Here is a 24,530-nt window from a genome sequence, read left to right as displayed (position 1 = left end):
AATGACATATATATTTACGTATGTAGATACTTACAACTAACATACTTGCATTTAAAAATACATCAATAAAGGAGAATGGAGTGTAAGGGGAATATACGATGCGAATGCGAATGGTGGCAAAAGTCGGGGACGCCCGAGGAATACATGGCACGATCAAGTGAATCAAATACTCGAGTCTGGCCATGTCAAGAGTCAGAATAATAGAAGAGTATGTATGAGACGATGTAAGAATGTGAATGAGGCAAGGAGTGTATGTCAAGACCGAGTGGTTTGGCGGTCCGTCCTCTCCGCCTACCCCTGCGGGGAAACGGCGCAATGGTTAGTTAGTTAGTTCAATGAATACTCCCTCTAATTTTACTAGCGTCAGAAGAAGAAGGGAGTTCTGTATTATCAGGTTATTTCCTGATTAATTTTAGTTAAGATGATTCATCTTCCAACAAACAAATGTTGCTTTGTAACTGGTGTTGCTTTACTTAAGTAATTTATATATTTAGTCATGTATGTACTTCGATAAGATGCCTAAAATAATCATACATTTTAGGCATTTACCAAGATTAAAAAAGAGTTATTAAAATATATTTATTCCGACTAGAGGTGGGTAACTGGTTTCTTATTTTTTAAGCAAGCTAACTTCAGGTGCATTCTGGAGACTATGAAGCTGTGCAATCGTGTACGTCCCAAGAAAATAAGAAGTAAAATAACTGGTAACTACACCAAAACTAAACGCAGAAAACCACATTAAAAATATTAATCAAAACACACACACTTCATCACAATCTGTATCTGGTCTAATGGTGTACACTTTAACGCTGTCCAAAACGTCGGTAAAATGAAGAAGCGCAACAATGCCATCCATTATGACCCAAAAATTAATCACGATAATTCCAATAAATGTGTTTGTGAGTATAATTTTACTTACTGACACATTTGTGTCCAACATTTGACACAATATTGTACAAAGCTGAAAAAAAACAAGAACAAAAGGTGACAAACGGAAATAAACTAGAAAAATTGTGTACCTATATTATACAATTTTTTTCTTTAGATTATATTATAAAAAAAATCTTAATGATTAAAGTGGAGCATTTATCATTTCAGTTTTTTTTTAAGAGATTTGGCGATATGAGGCGAACAAAACATCAGTCTTTGGCGAAGCTTAATGCTAAATCACTATTCTGATTCGTCTTTATAATGAATTGGTGTACATTATGGATACCAAAAATATGCTTTAGATAAATTGAAGGTATTCCTATCGTTTTGCTTGAGTAGAATACAAATAAAAAAATAAATTACTCAATAAAAAATATAAATATAACATACTAAAAAATATATTTTTTAAATAGAAATGTATGAACGCGTAAAGGAAACAACTTTAAAAAAATAAAGAATTATATCTAAGATTATCTGTAATAGTTTCACTTGATTAACTTTTTTGCTTTCTTATGAAAATTATTTACAAAATAAATAAAAACCAGTTTTGTTCTTGAAATCGAACGTTTCTAGACTCCGTTTGTAAAGCGATTTTAATGCCTATTACCTACAATATACCTAGAATATACACATTTTTGGCTTATTGTAGCTTCCTCTTAAGAAAGATTGTTATTAGTTATACATACATTTTGTGAAAAATTTGTGTTATTGTTTTCTCGACGATGCGACGTTAATTGAGGATGTGGAATCAAATATGTTTCTTTTGCCTGTGTTTTCCAAGGAAAAGTGCAAATGTAAAATTCTCGAAGGTGTTTATGGCTGTTATCAGAATTGTTGAGAATTTCGAAAATGCATTTCTGTTGAGATAGCATCTAACGCATAAATGACAATGGAATAATCGGGTAACTACTCTTAGGAATCTCAGTAGGCTCGTTATTCGTAAAGAATAGACAATGAGATCTCTCATTAAATTTATATGCAGACAACACAGAGCAGGTATTCAGCAAAGAACAGGTAGTCAGTTCCCATTCAGGCACCAGACAATATCCTTGCAGAGTTTAGCAAAAACCTTTTTAAAGCATTATTATTCTCGATCTGCGGACAATTTCGACAAAATGAATGGATGCACAATTATGTATGTGAAAGGAAGCAGGATATGAATCTATAGAAAATCAATCAATTTCTCCTAATCGTGTTACCTATACAAATGTAAATGGTATAGGACATAATGGTACGTATACATTTCTGAACCGAAATGCGAACCGATCGACGAATTACAGAAAAGGAACGAATCCACCGCAAGCGGCGTTCGCGCCATTTGCCGTTGCTGATGTGTTCCTTTAATAAGTTAAGGTTCAGTTCGGCAGTTCGGCTCGCGTATGTATACGTACCATAAAATAACATCTGCTTTTGCTTCACTGAAACTCCGTATTATTTTATATTCTAAATCATTAATTATTTCATTCCAAGATAGTTCTTTCTACCTATCGCTTACAGCTTTACACCTTATTTACACCTACGTACATAATCCATATTGCACCTCTCGATGATTCGATTATTATCACTAAATTTATCTTCTGCCTCTTCAGTTGCAAATATTTGAAGCTATTTCACCGAAATGTATATTAGTATCGCAGACGCAACCATTTTTAAATAAATATATTTAAAAGCAAAGACAAGCCATATCTCGTAAAAATACAACCCGTAAAAAACATTTCTTTTGCTATAATATATCTATTTTCAATTTTTTACCTAGATTAGCTATCTCTTGGGCTGGCTAGTAGCCAATTAAAGAAAAAAATGATTTGACTGAGGATTGAGCCTTCGTCCCCAGGGACTGATTTTTAAATATAATGTCATCCAGATATGATTTGAAGTTTTCACGGCCAAAAGTATCATATATAATATAATAACATAGCATTTATGTAGCGCAGTTTTGTGTTGTTTCACTTCAAGTGCGCATAGTGAGTTATTGATGATGGACACTGTAATGCACTCCAAAATGTTGGAACAAGAAGAAGGTAGCGCAACACGGCATAATACACCAATTAATCACTATTTTATTTTACATTATTGTCATCCAATTTCAGAAAAATGCATGTGTGCGCGCGTGTGTATGCATGAGTACATGAGCCACAAAATACATTGTCATCGACGACGAGTCTATCTGTCAAGTTTCAGCTCGATCGGGTGTCGGGAAGTGGATTAATTTTCACTTCCAAGGTTCCATTTCATTCATTCATTTAATCAAGAAAAAAAAATCGATTTTTTTTTTTTTTTAAAGAAAGACAAACATTCCCGGGTTACGGATAACCTGACAATATTTGAAAATCTCCTACTACCACCACAGTAAGAGGAAAATGTTGCTTGTGTTGTAATGGAGGACTTAGCCAGCCGAGGAATTGAACACACTACGCCTGGGTGGGACCCAAACCGCCACTGACCGGTTGACTTCAATTCAAATAGATATATTTTAAATATTGTTTCGAATAGATCCAAGATTACCTATAGATGAAAAATATTGTACCCGATACCTAAAAGTCTACGTAGTTTCTTTTAAGGTAAATAGTTAATCATTCAAAAGTAAAAATAATACTTGACAATACCATAAAAAAACTTTGGGTAATTATTCGGAATCGCTGGACAAGGATTATATGAAATATTTTTAAATAAAACCTTCTGATTTACCTTAATTACTATAAAAGGAATCTGACTGCATTTGGGATATTTTTAATTTTAGCATTTTACTTTTTAATTACGTAAATCGAAAATGCACTCTCGTTGTATGGGATGACAGCTGGAATGGTTTCTGTTGATAAAATTTTCTTTTGTTGATATTCCTGATACGAGTGGCTATATATTTTACCATGTGCAAATACTAGGTAGGTACTATTTTAGCCAAACTCGAAAAATAAAATAAAGATATTTAGGTATGTTTTATAAAATAGAAAAATTAAAGAGGTGAGGTTACTATAGGTTAGGTTGGATTATTATAGGTTAGGTTGGTTTATTATTAGGATTTAGGTTGGGTTAGGATAGATTGGATATTATAGGTTAGGTAGGATTATTATTAGGATATAGGTTAGGTTGGATTATTATAGGTTAGGTTAGGTTGGATTATTGTAGGTTTGGTTCGATTATTATAGGTTAGGTTGGATTATTTTAAGATATAGGTTAGGTTAGGTTAGGTTGGATTATTATAGGTTAGGTTGGATTATTATAAGGATATGGGTTAGGTTAGGTTAGGTTGGATTATTATTAGGATATAGGTTAGGTTAGGTTAGGTTGGATTATTATTAGGATATAGGTTAGGTTAGGTTAGGTTGGATTATTATTAGGATATAGGTTAGGTTAGGTTAGGTTGAATTATTATTAGGATATAGGTTAGGTTAGGTTGGATTATTATTAGGATATAGGTTAGGTTAGGTTGGATTATTATTAGGATATAGGTTAGGTTGGATTATTATAGGTTAGGTTCGATTATTATTAGGACATAGGTTATGTTAGGTAAGGTTGGATTATTATAGGTTAGGTTAGGTTCGATTATTATTAGGACATAGGTTATGTTAGGTAAGGTTGGATTATTATAGGTTAGGTTAGGTTGGATTATTATAGGTTAGGTTAGGTTGGATTATTGTAGGTTTGGTTCGATTATTATAGGTTAGGTTGGATTATTTTAAGATATAGGTTAGGTTAGGTTAGGTTGGATTATTATAGGTTAGGTTGGATTATTATAAGGATATGGGTTAGGTTAGGTTAGGTTGGATTATTATTAGGATATAGGTTAGGTTAGGTTAGGTTGGATTATTATTAGGATATAGGTTAGGTTAGGTTAGGTTGGATTATTATTAGGATATAGGTTAGGTTAGGTTAGGTTGAATTATTATTAGGATATAGGTTAGGTTAGGTTGGATTATTATTAGGATATAGGTTAGGTTAGGTTGGATTATTATTAGGATATAGGTTAGGTTGGATTATTATAGGTTAGGTTCGATTATTATTAGGACATAGGTTATGTTAGGTAAGGTTGGATTATTATAGGTTAGGTTAGGTTCGATTATTATTAGGACATAGGTTATGTTAGGTAAGGTTGGATTATTATAGGTTAGGTTAGGTTGGATTATTATGGGTTAGGTTAGGATATAGGTTAGGTTAGGATTTAGGTTAGGTTAGTTTAGGTTTGATTATTATAGGTTAGGTTACTATAGTTTAGGTTAAATAAAACAATAATTATAATAATACCTAAATATAAATAATTTAAGTTTTTTAAGTAGTATAAAAATATTTTATTTTTCGAGTTTGGCCAAAACAGTACCTAACTAGAATTTGCATTCTGAAATGATTCAAATTCTAGCTACTCGTATCAGGAATACTAACCAGAGAAAATGTCATCAACAGAAATCATTCCAGCTGTCATCCCATACAACGAAAGTGAATTTTCGATTTACGTAATTAAAAATTAAAATGCTAAAACTAAAAATATCCCAAATGCAGTCAGATTCCTTTTATAGTAATTAAGGTAAATCAGAAGGTTTTATTTAAAAATATTTCATATAATCCTTGTCCAGCGATTCCGAATATTTACCCCTTCAGCATTCAAAGAAGAACGATTTGTCCTTGGAAATCAATTATTCCAGTCATCTTGCTTGATCATGAAGATAAAAGGTGTTAATTATTGATACAAGTACCTAGTACACCATCCTTTACAATACAGCGAGAATATAAACTACTCACGAACGAGAAATCTATTTCAGTAATAACTAATAACTAAATAACAGTACCTAAACCGGATAAATAAATAGTCCCAACGCTTCACTTTACATTCTCTTTTACAGATGATAATGATTGTGCTAATTTATTGTAAATCTGCCCACACGATCTGAACGGATCATGCTATTTCATTTATAATGCGTTCCAACTGCTCGATTCGCCAACAAAACAACCATGAACTTGAATTTATTTTAAAAGTGAACGTGAAAGTAGCGCAGTTGTCGTTCGTTTGTTTCGAAAAAGAACCAACGTTTAAAAAAACTTTTGCGGTTCGAACGTTGAAAAAAACGTATCATAAACCTTATACTTTAAACCGTTTTTTGGTATACTTCCAATGGTGTCATATTATCTGATTTCTCTAATAATTATTCTTAATCTCGCAATGAAAATTGTTTTAGTTTTGATTTGCATCTGTCGGGTTTATTGCATGTTCAATAAATTACCACGGTTGTTAAACTGCGATTTCTAATACATTATAGATAAACCATTTTTACTACCCGGCTTCGCACTTGATTCGGATTCTTTATAATCTTGGAAGAAATATGTAACTGCCTACAAAACATAATAATTTCACCTTGTATTACACTCAAAACCCGGGGATAAAACTCCGATCGAAAATTGGAACCGAAATATTGTGACGTCATATGATTGCCTAACTATATCCACCAATGAAAAACTCTGGAAGTCTCTGAAAGAGTTTTTCATATAATAATTAAAAATTATTCCAAAATTGTTTTACCAAATTATAGTCGATCTACAAATGAGTATATATAAAATGGCATCTTTTATTTTTGTTCACTTAAATTTATTTTATAAATATCCTTAGCACACGATGGAAAAAAACATTTCGAGCTGAAAAGTATTGAAAAACTTTGAGTTGACCTATAAAGTCTCGTCACAAAAAGTCTGTTTCAGTTAAACATACAGTGCCACAGTGTCAGTTGAACATACAGTGCCACAATGTCAGTTGAACATACGGTGTCACAATGTCAGTTGAACATATAAACGAAAACCAAAACTATATTATTATTTTATTATTTCTTTGATAAATTTCTATGATATGGGTAATATTTAGTAATCGAAGTTTGTTATCTGCACAAGGTTTACGGTAATGTTAATCTACAAAATGAAGAACAGGCTTATCAACTGCTCTTATCAATTTTAAGTTATGTAATATTATAAATTTTCGTTTGCAATAATTCGTTACCGAATGGTCACAGGGAACATTTCTTATGTTTGTTTTTTGCCGTATGTACGTCACTAGAACTTTGACTGAAATGATTTTTTTAAAGGGTTTTTAATTTTTTTAAGGTATTTTAGTTTACGTATATGACTAAATTGATTTCCAAACCGTTTTCCATACCGACAGTCAGGATCCAGTGATTCTATGGCATCTCCAATTGGGGTATGTTGTGAGGCTGACGATAGTGAGGAGGGGAAGGAGATGGGGAAGAGGAAGGTGGGGAAGTACCTGGCTATTCAGATCTGGTCACCAAACACTGCTAAAGCCATTTAAAGCAACGTTTCAATTATGAAAGGTGGTCTTACACCAGGGCGATACTGAGAGTATCTTCAACTCTGTAAAGTGACGCAATACACTATATATATTATTTTAATTTAATAAACTGTGAAGTAACACAAATTATTCAAATAAAATTTAGTAATGATGATGGTTAGTTAGTTACCTAGATACATTAGCACTAGATCTGTCATTAAAGTGAAAAGTTATTCCAACGGTATTATTTATATTTGTAAATTAAAACTCAGCAATTTTGCATTTAACGGAAAAATAACGTTGTTATTTTATGTCATTCGTTGAGATCTGAGTTCGTAGGAAGGTCGGTGATTTACTATTATTAAACCGTCTCTGCTCTACACTCAAGCAAGTTATCTAACTATGGAATTTATATCACAAAGGTAGTTAATCAACTATTCAAGAAGATGTCACCTCTCCAATGTCGTATCCAGGATACGATGCTGTTGCTGAAATGCTCACATAAATATTTATTAAATTAATACGAGTGAATTAATCCATATTTATTATAATATACGAAAACCGTCAATCTTAATTGTACGGAATTAATAAACGAATGAAGTTTATATTGTAATATAGGTAAATAGTTTTTTTGTTCTTTGGGGTAACTATAAGAATAGTTCACTAAGAGCAAAAACGAGTAAATTTGGTACTATCAGTTACTTGGAAAGAATTGTTTTTTTAATAATATTTTTATTTAATTCATAAAAAAATGTTTATTTATAAACAACCATAACGTCGCGTTTACCCTTAAAATAAAATAAATTAATAATTATTCGGATAATTTAAATAAATAAAGAATATAATACTGATAAATCTAAACGAGACATGAAACAGAATAAGACATATATAAATAAAAAGGTAATAGTCAACTGTGATCGAACATAGAATTCGTTTTGTAATAAATCTTGTTCTGTTTCATGTTTCGTTTATATTTATTAGTATTATCTTCGAATTCGTTTCTTCAATGAAATAATAAAATATATTTAAAATAACTTGCTTATAAGTTAACTGTTTCTTTAATAAATTATAAAATATTTTTTTGAATATACATAATAAATTAATATTTTTTATCTTTAAAAATGAATACAAAAGGACATTATAAAGACAATTACGATTTGTTTCCCATAATATATTAAGTTTCAAAAAACGTATAGATATGTAGGTACCCACTTAACAAAGATCAGAGAGACATTTAATAGAATGAGATGAGCACTGGTAGATAACACATTTTTAAATTATCATATCATTTATGAAAGTAAACACCACTTATCTTCTGTCTCGCTTCGACCTCTCATTTCCTGAAATATTTTCAGAAACGCTGATATAAATAACTACATGACGTGGTCTACGTGGGAGAGGGTTTATGACCTCTCCTTAATTTTTGTATAACCCTTTAGATTAATCGCTATTACGAAGTTCTGCAATACAAACATTGATTACTTACGACCTAGAAAGTACTCAAAAAAACTTTGACTACTCACTTTTTACACTTATTTCTCGTGTGTGCGTGTGCATATTGCTCCTAGCTGCTTTCTCACATTCGTTGGTTCTATGTATCATGTTTGATATTTTAAAAATAATAATAGAAATCGATATTTCATGCAACACTGGCCAGTGTAGAGTTGTCGTCATTTTGCATGGTGTCCGGTCGCCAGTGTAGTTGAGTATAGAGTTGTTGTCCTGTTGCACGGTGCCCGGTCACCAGTGCATCGCGGGATAAACGTTGCGGAGTTTAATTGCATGCGATTTAATGGTTCATTAAAGTTAGGTACATCGGACAGCAAACACTTTCTAAGTGCGACGCGAAAACAGAAGATCGCAGAGAAATAAGGGACAATCAACTATTGGCACACGAATAAATTTGGAAAATAAAAATTATGAATGAAAAATAAAGCGGTTAAATTGTCAAGTATTAAACTAATTTATTCTTCAAATTTCGAAGCCACCTTAAAACTATTTATTTAAATGAAAAAATGCATGTTTATTATACTGATTTTTTGGGGATATTATGCCGTGTTGCAATACCTTATTTAGCCAACGTTTCGGACAGCATTACAGTGTCCAAAACCTTGGCTAAAGAAGGAAGTAGCGCAGCGTGGCATAATACCCTAAAAATAAATCACTATAATACTTTTGGCCGTAAGAATCTCAAATCATATCTACGTGTATTTTTTTTTAGGGTAAATATACATATACATAATATACTCTTTATACTTAATTATTTATTAAAAAAACACTTCGTATCAGTTTAATTACAACGATGGACAACTATTTCAGTCACAAGAAAGGCAAAATATTACGTTTTAATTAATATTTCGTAAAATTAAATGTTGATAAATCCGCTGTGTTCACTTTGCGGCCATCTTGAATATTCTTAGGCCAGCGCCACACTTGACGGAAATTCCGTCGCGCAACTTCCGCGGGAGTCAATCCGTTACCATACGTTGCAGCCACACTGAATATTCAGTGGCGGATTATCAGTCGACTCTATTTTGCACTTAGATAATAAATCGTTCAGTGTCGAACATCCTGTGCGTGCGTCGTCGCCGCGTTTTATCCGCCGAATGTGGCGCGATGCATACAAATACTTGGAATGCGACGTTGCCGATCTTCCGCCGACGGAAGATCGGTGTGCGGAGGACGGAGCAGACGCGAGAGTCGGCGGTCCGCCACGGAGCGACCGATCGTCCGCGACGGAACGACCGATCTTCCGCGTAGTGTGCCCGCTATTTGTAATTTATATGCAATTACATGTATTGGCGTTCCGTCGCGAAAGATCCACGACGGAATTTCCGTCAAGTGTGGCGCTGGCCTTAGTTAGAGTAGAGTAGATAGAAATACTAAAACAATATTATTACTATCGATGTGACATGAAAATAGGTTTTAAGGCATTTTTATATTTACCTATTATTAAAAAAAAAGATCTTGGATTTGTATACTTAACCTATTTTCATATGTCACAAACGTGGAGTGAACAAAAGACGAAAAATTGTCTCATATTAATTTGAAAGAAATAGATATTTAAATTAATTATTTTACTTCTCCGGTGATTGAAATAGTTGTTCCGCAATGTTATTACTGAGACGAAGTGATTGTTCATTTTTTTGCGAATTAAGGATTAAAAGCTTTTCTGGATATTCACCCTATTTAGTAAGAAATTAAACAAAGAAAAAATACGCAGTGAAAAGACGGCAATACATCTTATTTAGTATTACTTTGGAAACAGCGTTTTCATTATTTTTATATACGTACATTCATATATGTATATTTGCTTAGATGTATGTATCGAAATTTTTTATTGATTCGAATAAAAAAACTCAATTTATTATTATTTACAGTTAAACCTAATCACTTTTAAATCTGCAAAATATTATAAATACAATTGTTAGAAGCCAACTTGAGTAAAATTCTCCCATCTGGAATCCACATTACAATTTATTATATAGTTCAAGCTATTGAAAGAACACAAAATAAATTATTACGTTTTTTCTATGTTATAAAATAGGTAGGTATTCCAGCAATAATGTTGGACCTCAATGACTTTGTATTTTTATATAAAATTCTAGATGATGCATTTGAGTCCAGAATTGCTTTCATTGATAAGCTTTCGGATTTCACAAAGTATAAGTAACAAAAATAAAACTAGAAGTCGGGTTTTATTTCAGTGCAGAAATTCTGGGACTAATCACCATATGTATTCCTCTTTGCTCAGATTACTAAAAGAGGGAACTAGCAAGACCGAGGCAGTTGACATATTCAATGTATCACTTAACAAATAAATAAGATTGTTACTGAGACAGTTCAGTTGTGTATAATAAATACTGCATTATTAAATAAATAAAGATGTTGAGAATAACTGTTCTGAAAGCGTCGTTAAATACCTACTTGGCAAATTTCCCCTTTTTGCCACTATTGCGAAAATCAACTCGAGGGCTCTGTACAAATAGGTATATATAAAATTACTTTCACACTCCCATTAAAATATTGTAATAGCTATTCAGACAGACTAAACAAACGAAAACAGGTATTGCATACCATATTACTGATTAAGAGTTTTTTGGGATGAAGAATGATAACAATTAAAAGACGAGATCTTTTGTTATTGAAACGGTTTAATGCTTGTTATTTTACTTCGCGGAAAATTTTTCAGCATTCCTGAAATAATACGGAAAACATCCACAGCAGAACAAATTGGCGACCGCTGGCGTACGCAAGCTTCGCGTGGCGCGATACCTCGTATTTAAAAGATGCACCGTTTTCGATTTCATCAGTCGGCCGGCGATGGCCGCAGAGTGAAGTTCTTTATCAGTGCTGTGTTGCCAGTTAAATGCGGAACAGTGCCCACAACAGACCGGGAAAACGTGGCGGGAAGCGCAAGCGTGCTCGAATGGTAATTATTCAAATTTTTCTTTGGAACGTGAAATGTCGATTTTCATTTTCAACAGTTTTTGCAGTGAATTATAGTCATACGTATTGTAGACTTTTTAAAAAACAGGCATTATAATTAAATTTAATATTTTCTCAGCTTTGGGTGTGTTCGCTTATCGGAAGTCGGTTATCGTTCGAAATATCTGATACGGGTATGGAAAATATTATATAGTTTCTTTCGTTTTCCAGATCAAATAACTAAAATATAGTGAAGAATCATTATATTTTCACTTTATTTGTAGTAGGTAGAGAATATTATACACGTGGCGTTGCCGCTGATAGTTTAACGTCTCTTTCTGCTACATGCAACGTTTATGAGAAAGAGGGAGATGTTTCAACAGAGCTATCAGTGGTACACATTTCTACCAAAACTTGTAATTCTCTTAAATTTCTGAATTTTTCTATCCAAACATAATATTCCTTATCACTATCACCTACCGATGTACGTAATCTAAGTCGCCCACACAAAGTTTATTTGTCATGTAATTCTGTATTTACAATGACGCCGGCAACGTTGTTACCACATGGCAACAAGCGTTATTTATTTTATTTTAGGTTAAAAGCGATTGGCTCGGTCGGCATGCTGTAGGGTTTCTTTTATTTCTGAAGAAACATGTGCGAACCTTCCAAGAAATTTGTGAATAGATTCTCAAAGGCTATTGTAGTAAGTTTATTTTTGAACAATTGACGTTTTTTAGTATAAAATTCTGTACCTACGTAGGGAGAGACTTGGCATTGTACTTTTTGTATAAAGGATTTATTTAAAATATTCAATAATTGAGATACCTTCAAAAGCGCATGTTTAGGTTCCACGTGTTTAAGTTATTTTTAACCGATAATGTACTTTCTGTAAAAAGGATTTATTTAAAATATTCAATAATTTTAACTCCAAAAGCGCATGTTTAGGTTCCACGTGTTTAAGTTATTTTTAACCGATAATGACTTCCAAATAATAACGGTAAAAACTAAAATAATATAATTAGAACCAATATGGCACGTAAAATAAATCAATGTGTTAACAAAATCATTAATTAATACTATTGTATTTCTCCGTGGTAGGTAGGTACCTACTTATTCAATTAAGCCCAATTTACAAACCGTAGCTACCTAAAAGCATCTCAGTGTATCTACCAATAAATAAACCACTCGCGGATCTACCTAACGTACGTACCTATATGTAAAGTTGCTATTTTTTTCTTTTCGACAATTCTTTTGTTTTACATACACGTAAGTTTTCTTGACATCCATAAATACGTAATTTATTTTTATTTTTAACTTAGTATTTATTACTATCATTAATCAGCACGCATTTAATACAATATACCTACCAAGCTAAGTGTACTTTATAAGAATCAATGTAAAACTAGAACTCATTTTTTCCCATGCGTAAAATGGACATGACTGGTTTTCTAACAAGTTTCCATATTTCGTTTCGAAAACAAGCCATTATATACTAAAAATTTCTATTCGTGCAAGTTGCTATTCTGCCCATAAATACAGGAGACCATTTTGTTTTGCCAACGAGAAAATTTTAGAAAAAACTTAATTTTTCAACTGCCCGATAGTTAACAATTTTAAAAACTACTGGTACCTACTCATTTCTGTTATTAATTTAAATTTAAATTGTCCCGCGTGTCGGTAATATATAAACCCCGCGCAGAAATGTTCGTCACTGAATTACGCTGCAGACCTTACCTTACTATAACGAACTTAATTTTTTTGCGCAGGGTTTATGCCGATTGCTTACCGCCGCGCCGTTTTAAATTATTCGGAGAAGTGATGGAAGTAATCAAAGTATCCAATTCCTAATCACTTCAATAGGTAATCAAATAGTGTTTCGAATTAAGCGCTCGGACATAAATAGCGTTGATTTCGAAACAAACAACGTTTTATTGTTCTTTTGTTTTAAGACCGTAACATTGCTTCCTCAGCGAATATCTCGGTCGTATCTTATCGATTCAATCGATTAAAACTGAAATGTTTCGAAGCTCTAATTTGATGTCTAATTCATTCGAGTGAATAATTCTGTCAATATTTAATTTGTCATGCAATATTTAAACTTAAATATTTCAAATTACAACCTCATCTGAGATTTCATATCCACTTTCTCTCTTTACCATTATTAAATATTCAAACTCATCAACTGTCGATTTCTCTCTAAGTCTATGGAAGAGCAAATACCTCGCGTGTTTTGCGCTTATTAAGAGTGAGGTATAATAATAGTAGTTAAGTCGAATGTTTACGTAAAAAATAGCTCTTCAAAAAAACACATCAGGCATGCGAAACACGACATATTTACAAGTGAAAGTTACCTCTGCTGAATAACAAACTCTCACTCGATCTTCGTACGTACTCGGCGACTTTTAACAACGCTTATCAACCGGTTATTTTAACCGGACAGCACACGAACCATTTTTACCTAAGTATAATGATGTTCGAACAGTTTAGGTACCTCCATAACCCGAACGTGGGAGTAGGTACCCCATCACACTTCATGAATTACGCACTTGGAGGAAATATATATACAATCCCGCCATACCCTTACGAAGGTCGCAGGTTATTTTCTGTTTTTATCTATTTTTCGTCATTTACCTAATAAATACAGACTAGTTTTTCGCCGAGGAAACTTCTGGAAGTCGTCCAATATTCCATGGATGTTTGCAAATATACCATTTAGCCACACATTTAGCTTTTACACAATAAACTATCTGTTAAGTATGTATGAGACAATGAATGAATATGAATCAAGCAAGGAGTGTGTGCCAAGACCGCGTTGTTTGGCGGTCCGTCCTCTCTGCCTACCCCTTCGGAGAAACGGTTTGATGGTTAGTTAGTTATTTATCAAAAACGACAACGCATTATCAGAATTTTTAAATTATATGCAAGACATTCATTCTACCAATATTAGTTTTTTTCAGTATTATTGTGACAAGGGAATTTTTGCTTCACTGCCATAATATTCTTCTTTTTCGCGTTCTTATCTTGCAGTGGTAAATATTTACTTTTTTATTTAGTTGTTACTAGCAACAGATACGAAGATAAAACATAACAACATGGCGAAAAAAAAATCATATCAAATTAACCATCGATATTTTTTATTTTTGCGAATTTGACGATCACTGATTTTCAGTACCTACATACGTGACCATAAACTTATGTGAAAGTGTAGACGATACAAATCAACAATTCAATCGTGCCATAATATTGTAGCTGCCCACTGAATATAAAACTGGTTTCTCTACAAGACTTGCAATGCTATTGCATGCGAAAAAACATAATCGAAGGCTTTTTTAAAAGAAAAGGAAGACAATCAAATAAATCGTTCGAAAAAAAAACTGTTGAGGAATACCAATACGTGTATTGCTTACAAACTAAAATTGTTTTACTTTTGGAGTTGGGGGCGTCGCCACTGCAGATATTTTAAAAACAAACATTTTAGAATTAAAAAAATAGTCCGCAAAGTTAAGTGTGTCAGCCATAACAATGTTGTAGAACAGTTCAGAGCAATGACCGTAACTATTGCTCCCAAAGTAGTTTCCGTTTTCTTAATTCGATTTTAACCCATCAAATTCCAATGGCCTGCAGGCACGCCAATGCTGCAGAACCTTCGGGTTCCAAAGCGTGCAGGCACGCCAATGCTGCAGAACCTTCGGGTTCCAAAGCGTGCAGGCACGCCAATGCTGCAGAACCTTCGGGTTCCAAAGCGTGCAGGCACGCCAATGCTGCAGAACCTTCGGGTTTCAAAGCGTGCAGGCACACCAATGCTGCAGCTTGTCTGGCGTTCAATAAGTCATTGCCATATAGCGAGATGACTGTCTTAGATGCTCCGAAAAAATACGTTTTTCTACTTTTCCTCGTTTACTAACTGAATTTTGTTTTCTTCAGATTCCCTGATGAACTAGAGAGCCGCACGTCCGGCAACGATGGCCTGAACGAGGACGGTGATAATGAAGATGAGGACGAAGCTGAGAATCGCCAGCGTCCTCCGCGGCCGCGCGTGCGACAGTCACCCCTGCGGCAGCAGTGCCCCCTGAGGGGCGACCCCAGGTGCCCTCCGGCTTCAAAAAGGTATAATAAAAATCAAATTATCATCAACACATATTTATGCTTTAATACAGTTTGCAAGCCAATGATGAATTCCTGTCTGAAATACTAAAGATGATGATCTTATAATTCCTCGTTCTGATGGCTTTACTAATAAAGGTTTTCTATGTTTCGTGAGAACATTAGGTTATAGTGGTTAGGTTAGAAAAAACGCTAAATACTGTATTAAGACCAGATCCATACCGATTTGAAAGAAAACTGATGTTGCAAATTTACAGAATGAAGATAGAATTTCGATATTTCAAAAAAAAAAATAGATATTGACCAAACTTGATAACTTTCACAAATGAACATGATTAAAGAACGGGTTAAGTTTGGTTAGATTAAGTTACGTTATGAATCAGATTGGATTAGGTTTGTTTCTTCTGTTCTCAACTTTCTTGAAAATTCTGTTTTGACATGTATTTACCAATGCTAATGTCAGAATGTATTTATAGGTACCGTACCCACGATGGCACATGCAACAACGCGCGGCGGCCCCGCTGGGGCTCCGCGCTCTCTGCCGTGCAGCGCTTCCTACCCGCCACCTACTCGGACGGGGTGCAGGAAGTGAGATTAGGCCGCGGGGGAGCGAGACTGCCCTCAGCCAGGGCTGTCAGCGAGGCGGTTCACCTGGCTCGGGGGCGCGGCGAGGCGAAGGACGCGGGGGTCACGCACATGCTCATGCAGTGGGGGCAGTTCCTGGACCACGACGTCACCAGCTCCTCGCAGGCCAGGGGATTCAACGGATCCATTCCGCGATGCTGCGGAAACGGCGGAAGAGAATTCATCTCCAGAGACTTGCTGGTGAGTTGTTTTTTCTGGAACCTAGTATTTGATTAACCTTCAAGTTGAAATTACTGTTCTTCACATATCAGCAGTTCCGCTTTTATACAGGTGCAATATAGCAGTCCGCACACATTGCCTTTGTGATTATTTTTCACAAAAACGGCGATACACAAAAATACAAATCTTCTTACTACTATTGAGTATAATGATCAACCTACCTGGGGGTCTTTTGGTTTTGTTTGATAAGGGGCATCAAAATTTAATCTGCATAATATTAATTGCTCTTGAGGTATTTGTAACTGGTATGTAATGGTTAATTTATACCCTTTTCCATAAGCTATATGATGAAATTCCTTCTGAAATTAATAATGTTGATTTATATAATTCCTCGTTCTGAACGCTTATGGAAAAGAACACTAGTACCTAACTAAATCTATTTTAATTGTATTAATTTTATAATCACACTATGTAACATTGTTGTTCACAGCATCCAGAGTGCCTGCCCATCTCAGTGCACGAAGATGATCCTTTTTACGGGCCTCAGGGCATTCGCTGCCTAGAGTTTGTGAGGTCGAGCCCCGCTCCTCGGGCCGGCTGTGAACTAGGCTACCGGGAACAAATGAACCAAGTCACGGCCTATATTGACGCTTCGCCCATCTACAGCAGCTCTGCGAGAAGTTCCGACAAACTGAGGATCTTCAGAAATGGTAAATATCACTTATCATTATAGAACCTTATCACTTCTTATATACAATCAAATCTGCGCACGCACAACACGCCGCCAGGTCACGTAACCTTTACGTGACCTGGCGGCGGCTATCTCCGTAAGCAGATGTCGCATACATGTGGCCAGTGAAGGTTCACTTAAAGTCATACTTTGAAAAGACCAGCATTGTAAACATTAAGAAGTTTTGTTTTGTTTTGAGGAATTTGGAACCTACAGAATAAATCTCACTAAACTTGTCACATATTGTAATTTCTTGTAAAACACTTTTTACAATGACAAGTTAAATTCAATATGAATTGTGCCCATTGAATTGATCGCATGAAAGAACTACTTTTGCTTTAAGCCAATGATGAATTCCTAACTGATTACTAAAGATGATGATCTTATAATTCCTCGTTCTGAAGGCTTTATTACTACTGTTTAAATTATAATTAAGATTTTCTTCTCCAACAACATTCTCAATGAGGCAAATTTCAAGACATCGACCTTTTAATCACAGAAAAACAAGTTACATGAAACCCTGACAACCATGACTTATTAATAATTGAAACAATGACTTATGAGTGCAAAAATCTATCAATTGCTTATTCCAATATTAATGCACTTGTTCTGTTTTTACACGGGGGACATGCTCCAATTCTATTTAGAAATATGTAATTCGAATTCCATTCCCTTTTTTGACGAAGTTGTGTAAAAACAGAATTGACTATTTGAACTTCAAAACTTTTATTAATATCACTATTATTTTCTCCAGGAATGCTTCAGTACGGCCGGCTGCAGACCCGGCGCCCCATCCTGCCCCCCGAGGCACGCGATACGGAGGCCCTGTGCCAGGGCGGAGCGCTGGACTCCTCCTGCTTCAAGGCGGGAGACGGACGGGTCAACGAACACCCGGGACTGGTGGCAATGCACATTGTGTGGCTCAGGAAACATAATAGGTTGGTTTATTTAAATAGCCATGTTTTATAAAAGATGCCACTTTATTCACTACAATGGTTTTAGTAATTCCACTGATGAGAACTTAAACTTTCTATACTGATCATTATAATATATCTAAATATTTCTATGTATAATCAGTAAAAAACTAGTGAACTAATTACTAATTAGATTCCAGTTCAGCCCCTCTCTAATCTTATAATTTTTGTATTGGGCAATTCACCCTCATCTTATAATTTCATATTTGATGATTTCACAGTATAGATAGTCAAAGGATCACTCAAAACATTGTATTTGATTAATACTTCATAAGCTAAAATGATGAAATTCCTACTGAAATTAAAAGATGTTGATTTTTATAATTCCTCGTTCTGAACGCTTATGAAGAAACTAAACAATATTTACAGCATGGTCACACTATCGTAAATAAATGATAAACTAACCATTCTTTATTTACAGAATGGCGACAGAACTCTCTCACATAAACCCGCACTGGAGCGATGAAAAAGTGTACCAAGAAGCAAGAAAAATCATCGGAGCATTCGTACAACACATCACATACAGAGAATTTCTCCCAATCGTCTTAGGATCGGAAGTAACGCGTCTGTTTGACCTGGAGTTGAAAAGGAAGGGTTACTACAAGGCGTATAGTCCCAAAGTCAATCCTAACCCGGCAAATGCTTTTGGAGCTGCTGCCTTTAGGTTCGGTCACAGCCTGGTCCAAGATTCCTTTATGAGATATGACCGCTTCCACCGTCCAATTCCCAACAGTGAGTACCAAACTTTAAAAGTCTATCTATTTACATGCAATACTATTCGAAAGATACTGATGATGAAATCCTTCTGAAATTTATATGTGATGATCTTATAATTCCTCGTTCTGAAGTCTTGTTAGAATAGTTTTTTTCAGATGTAACATGGTTTTATGAAATGTTACAATTCTAAGACCGAATCTAAGATGAATGTATGCTAAAGGGTGTGTTCCTTGCAGATGTATCTCTCCATGAAGAATTGACCAACCCTACCAATATATGGAGCCTGGGAGCCGTAGACCGCCTTCTGCTGGGCATGACTAACCAACCCTCACAGCGACGAGATGAATTCATATCGCCCGAGCTCACAAACCATCTCTTCCAAACCAGCCGCTTCAAATTTGGCATGGACTTGGCTTCCATCAACATTCAGAGAGGCCGTGACCACGGCTTACCGGCTTATATAGAGTGGAGGGAACCTTGTGGACTATCTCCAATAGAAGGCTGGTCCGATCTGCTTAAGATAATGCCTCTTAGAGCAGTGAGAAGACTAGAAAGTGTTTACCGGTAAATATAAGCAATGTAATATTTGAATACTCTAATCTCCTGCAGGACCCTGTAGTGATAACTAATAATTTGATGTGATTTATCTTTTAGATTCGTTGATGACGTGGATCTCTTTACGGGTGGTATGGCGGAGAGGCCAGTAGTAGGGGGCCTCGTGGGACCTACCTTTGCTTGTATCATCGCTCAGCAGTTTTCCAACCTGAGGAGGGGGGATCGTTTCTGGTGAGATATAAAATATTTCTTGATATTTTAAAATATTTAGGACGGGTTGTTTCGGAGAATTTGAACAATTCATCAAATTTCAACGTTCATTTACGGGTTCTGTGAAAGTCCTATAAAAGTTCTCCGAAACAACCCGTCCTTAACAATGTCAAATGTCTTATATTCTCTTGTGTACACTGTGTTTTTAACTATTTTTTCTTTTTAGGTATGAAAATGGTGGATTTGAGTCCTCCTTCACGCCAGCTCAGCTGCAGCAGATAAGAAAGGTGACTTTGGCGCAAGTCCTGTGCCAGACGATGGAAAATGTGGACACTTTGCAGCCATTTGTATTCCTGTCTTCCGCAGAGTTTGGCAATGAGCGTGTTCCCTGTGACAGTTTCTTATTCAACAACTTTGACCTTTCTCCCTGGACTGAACGTGAATTTGACTTTGACAATAGCATTAACAACTTTGAACGGACAACCAACCTGCACCTACCCTCGACTGGACAGCCAAACTTTACCAAACAGATTACTATTGACGACTTACTCGCTGACATTTTTAACACAAATAAAAAAACAACCCCTAAAAAAAGACCGACAGTGACCCTAAGCTCCCTTCAACTAGACGACAAACTTGACTTACCAAAACAAACTAAACCTCCCTCCCAAGCAACTTCCACATCCCGACCACCCAAGACTAGACTGACCAACAATCAATTCTTTCCCAGACAGACTGTCACTGAACCGACTTTACAAAGTACAACTATTAAGATAAATGACAAACTAGACTTTACAAGTAAGACATTATTAAATGACAACACCGCTGCCCATAAACGTACTGACGAGACTAATAACACACTAAGTAGAAGATCTTTACCTGACATTGACCCTGACGCCACAAGCTCTCATGACCTTGACAAATTACTAATTTCTGTGGACAAAAAAAATGACTCGTTAAATAACGAAGAAGCTTTGGCTTCTAAAACGTATGGTCCATCACTAAGCGAAGAATTTCCATTCTTCAGTAACCTTTTTAATACGATAAGACCTCTTCGACCTATAGTTAAACCACAAATAACCCTGTACCAACAAGAATACGCTACTACAGTAAAACCCCCTGACAAATACACATACCTAATTAACATTGTTCCAAAAACTACTACACCTAAATACAACACACAAAAAGAGACAATCAAAATAACAATTCAGGGGCAACAGCCTTACAATAGAGACCCCGAAATAATTTCTTACCCCTTCAATAAAAGACCTGTTTACAACCAAAACAAATTAGAATACAGACCAGTAGCCAATAACAGACCGACTTATGACAGAGACGAACAATACAGTACCTACGCTCCTGACTACTTAAGACCGCAACACTCTAGTTTCCGACCTCAGACTACCTCCCAAGACCGATATGACTTAGACCAAAATCCTGACCATCATCAGAGACCAAGTCCTTACCAACCGACTTACCAATCCACAACAGACCACAACCCTTATGGTTTAGTGACGTTCAGTCACATTGAGACAACCAAAAGACCTGACTTATTCAACCGACCAAGACCGCAATACAGTACAAGCGACAATGAACCGACTATTATATCTGCTGACGACAGCTACGGCATCAATCAACGCCCTATTCGACCACTAGCAAGACCAGTTCCTACAGGAATAACCATTTACATTGACAATAACAACCATCGACCAAAACCACAACCGACTACTACTAACAACAACTTTAACAATAATGGGGGATATTCATCTATTTCTTCTGACGATGAAAACATTCCACTTTTTACTAGACCTAGTTACCAAAAACCTTTTTCCCAACAACCTGTATCCAACTTTAGACCCCAATACCCAAAACCGATAAACTTTGACAATACTGGACATGACAATGTAGATGACGAAAATTCTTACAATAAACCTTTACAAAGCGATTATGGACAATTTTCTTCATGGAGTAACAGACCTGATACAAGCTACTCTGTAAAACCAGACAGTGATAGCAACAATGAAAACACTTACTCTGCTTCCCACACTCGGAAACCAAGTCCTTCAAATAGGAATCCAAGCCGGCGTCCTGACAAGCCAAGACCAAAGCCTTCCGTTGACATTAGTTTGGCTTCCGAGTACGGAACTCATCACCATAGTGACATTTCAATTGTATTAAAACCCAACCAGAATAATTACAAGATTTCAAATAGGCCTACACCAACTTCTGTGTACGCATCTAAAACAACTACAGTTAAACCAGTGAAGCATTTCTATATTGGAAATATTTTATATAAATACCCGCAGAGCCAAGACGCTGTGAAACATCATTTAGCTAGAACCACAGATGAAGAAGAAGTAATTGTTGAAAGGGGCGAAATTATAAAAGAAAACTATAACAATGTTTGGAAACCAGATAAAGAGGAACATGAACACTTTTATGGAGCTGATGACTCTAGTACTATAAGCAGTGTTGAAGATGTGGATGGAGAAAAATCCTCAAATCAAAAGTCTAATGGCAAGGAGCATGTTGACTCAAATTTGCCAATTGCTGAAAGGAAAGATGACTTTGAAATATCTCCAATTAAAAGAAGGTTATTTATTAATGCTCTACAGCAGAACAGAGGAAATAATAAACATAAAAACCATGTCTTCTTTGACGTCATTCCGAGTGAGAATAGGTAAGAGAAATGTATTCATTTTATTCCCTCCACAACAAAAATTATCATGATAGCCTTTGAACAGAGCAGTAAAACTTGCTAGCTCTGTATAAAATCTGAATAGGTACTTTCCAACCTTCCTATGATGATTTCCAATCACCCTTCATCCCCAAAATTCATGTTCAGTTGAATTTTTATCAGGAGTATTAACCTTTGTTTTTACTTTCAGCCCCTCGAGATGGGCATATTACGAAGAAAAACCAGAAGAAAACTCCAAAGCAGCTCCAGTAATGCCATCGATTGAATCAGACCCCATGGCCTCCAAGGAGCTTCCCAGGCCAATGTTCCCCAGGTTCCACGTAAAGCTTCCGCAAACCCGAAAACCCTAAAGAAAATTTCTTCGCCACAATCAAAATATTTTAAAAGCAACCAATCGCATTCTACTGCTTGAATAATAAGAGACAACTAGATTTTACTGAAACATCTCGATAACTGTAAATTAACACATTTGTATTATTCTGCATTCCTTTTGGATAATATATTATTAATTTATTGAATCAAGTAATAAAGCATATATTTTTAGTATTTATTATAATATTATAAGTGAACAGCATTCTTATGACTAAAATGTAAATACTTTGTTATTACTCAAATAAGTTGTATCAGCAGAAGAAAATAAATACCTACTTGAAAAAGAAAAATTAGGCATTTGCATTTCTTTACACATATTCCATGCACCTACAACCTACAAATACATACCTACAGGCAATTATGTCACAATAAATCTAGACTCTATTGTCTCACGAACTCAAGATTGCTCAAGATAAAAGTGGCAAGTAAGAAACACTGTTATACGCCCTACTCACGGTCCGATTTGCTGTACAACTTGCTGAACAGCCATGTTGGGGTTTGCCTACAAACCATCCAATTTTCCAGTAAGTGGTTTATTTATGCAGTACGGTGATTGACTCCGTGAAAACATGCTGCGCCCAAACGTGTCATGGCTCAACATTAGCGTTAGTTTTATTTGCAAAACATAATAATAAGATTAGTAAAAAAAAATATTACGCAAAAAGTGGCAATTTTTGTTGCAAAAATGGTAATTTTAGCCCAAAAACCTTGCAAAGGATTTGAAGGAACCCTGTTGATTTCAAGAATTTAACTAAAATAAAATGTTAATTTTATCTCATCCTTCTGGAGCCAGTAAGACTATGGCATCTCCAATGCTACATTGTGAGGCTGAATGTATTGGGCGTGGAAAGAGAAAGGTTGGAAAGTATCTGGCTATTCAGATTTGGTCACCAAACACGAATAAAGCCATTTCAAGCAACGTTTCAATTCTTAAATGTGATCTTTCACCGGGGAGATACTGAGAGTAGGTATATTCCACTCTGGAACGTGTCCCAAATAAATTAATATTACTCTTGTTAAGATGCTGAAAAATGAAAGAAAAAAACTTAAAAAGAACATTGTCGCATTGAATCTGGGCTGGGCATACCTACTGTACATGGCCCACAGATACTTTAATATGTAGTAGGTACACAATTATTGTTGACCCACCTCTGGGCCTCAATTCTTGCCGAAGTCACTATGGGTCGAATAATATATGTATATTTATATATTTTTTCAATTATTAATGCAAATATAACGACTTATGATTTTTTTGGATATTTGTTGAGACAGAGAATGAGAAAATCATTAAAAAATTTAAGCAGTTTTGTTTTCGTACACCTTCCCCCTCCCCCCCCCGCAGTTTTAATTTTTTCTCGAACAGTTCCGTCCAGGGCTAATTAGGTCCATGCATGAGCTTAAAAAGCCCTGGACATAGCATTAGTGTCTGATTCTGTATGACATTGAAGCCAAAAGGGGAAATTGCTGGCAGCCATCTTGTATGACAAACTTTTGAAATTGTTGTATGCTAAGTGGTATATAATGAATTATTTTATTTTCATGTGTGTATGGTTAATGAAATTTTAAGAGTTATTGAAAAAATGGGTATTTGATGAGACAGGAAATTGGAGGGGTCATTAAAAAATTTAAATAAGTTGTGGCATTTTCCATAGATCTTCCGCCTCTCCGCGAGGCTTCAAAATTTTCTCAAATAGTTCCGTCGAGGGCTTAATAGGTCCTTGGGTCAGACCATGGTTGGAC

General features: G+C 35.3%; 1 protein-coding gene across 1 annotated transcript in view; it reads left to right on the top strand.

Annotated features, from left to right (window-relative positions):
• The window catches only part of LOC149419231 (uncharacterized), a 54,605-nt gene extending 31,545 nt beyond the window's left edge, over positions 1-23,060 (top strand). Inside the window, exons 3-11 of the mRNA XM_089638162.1 lie at positions 15,551-15,733; positions 16,207-16,555; positions 17,025-17,244; positions 18,019-18,202; positions 18,660-18,970; positions 19,192-19,519; positions 19,610-19,741; positions 19,947-22,400; positions 22,609-23,060. Of these exons, the coding sequence (XP_089494288.1) occupies positions 15,551-15,733; positions 16,207-16,555; positions 17,025-17,244; positions 18,019-18,202; positions 18,660-18,970; positions 19,192-19,519; positions 19,610-19,741; positions 19,947-22,400; positions 22,609-22,768 (4,321 nt within the window). The 3' untranslated portion in view covers positions 22,769-23,060. The remainder of the gene's footprint in view (positions 1-15,550; positions 15,734-16,206; positions 16,556-17,024; positions 17,245-18,018; positions 18,203-18,659; positions 18,971-19,191; positions 19,520-19,609; positions 19,742-19,946; positions 22,401-22,608) is intronic.
• The last annotated feature ends 1,470 nt before the right edge of the window (positions 23,061-24,530 follow it).

This window comes from Hesperophylax consimilis, chromosome 12, assembly GCF_061612785.1.
Source record: "Hesperophylax consimilis isolate HC1 chromosome 12, BYU_Hcon_1.0, whole genome shotgun sequence".
Classification (NCBI taxonomy): Eukaryota; Metazoa; Arthropoda; class Insecta; order Trichoptera; family Limnephilidae; genus Hesperophylax; species Hesperophylax consimilis.
The sequence above is the reverse complement of the archived record's forward strand: the minus strand, read 5'-3'. Positions and strand labels throughout refer to the sequence as shown.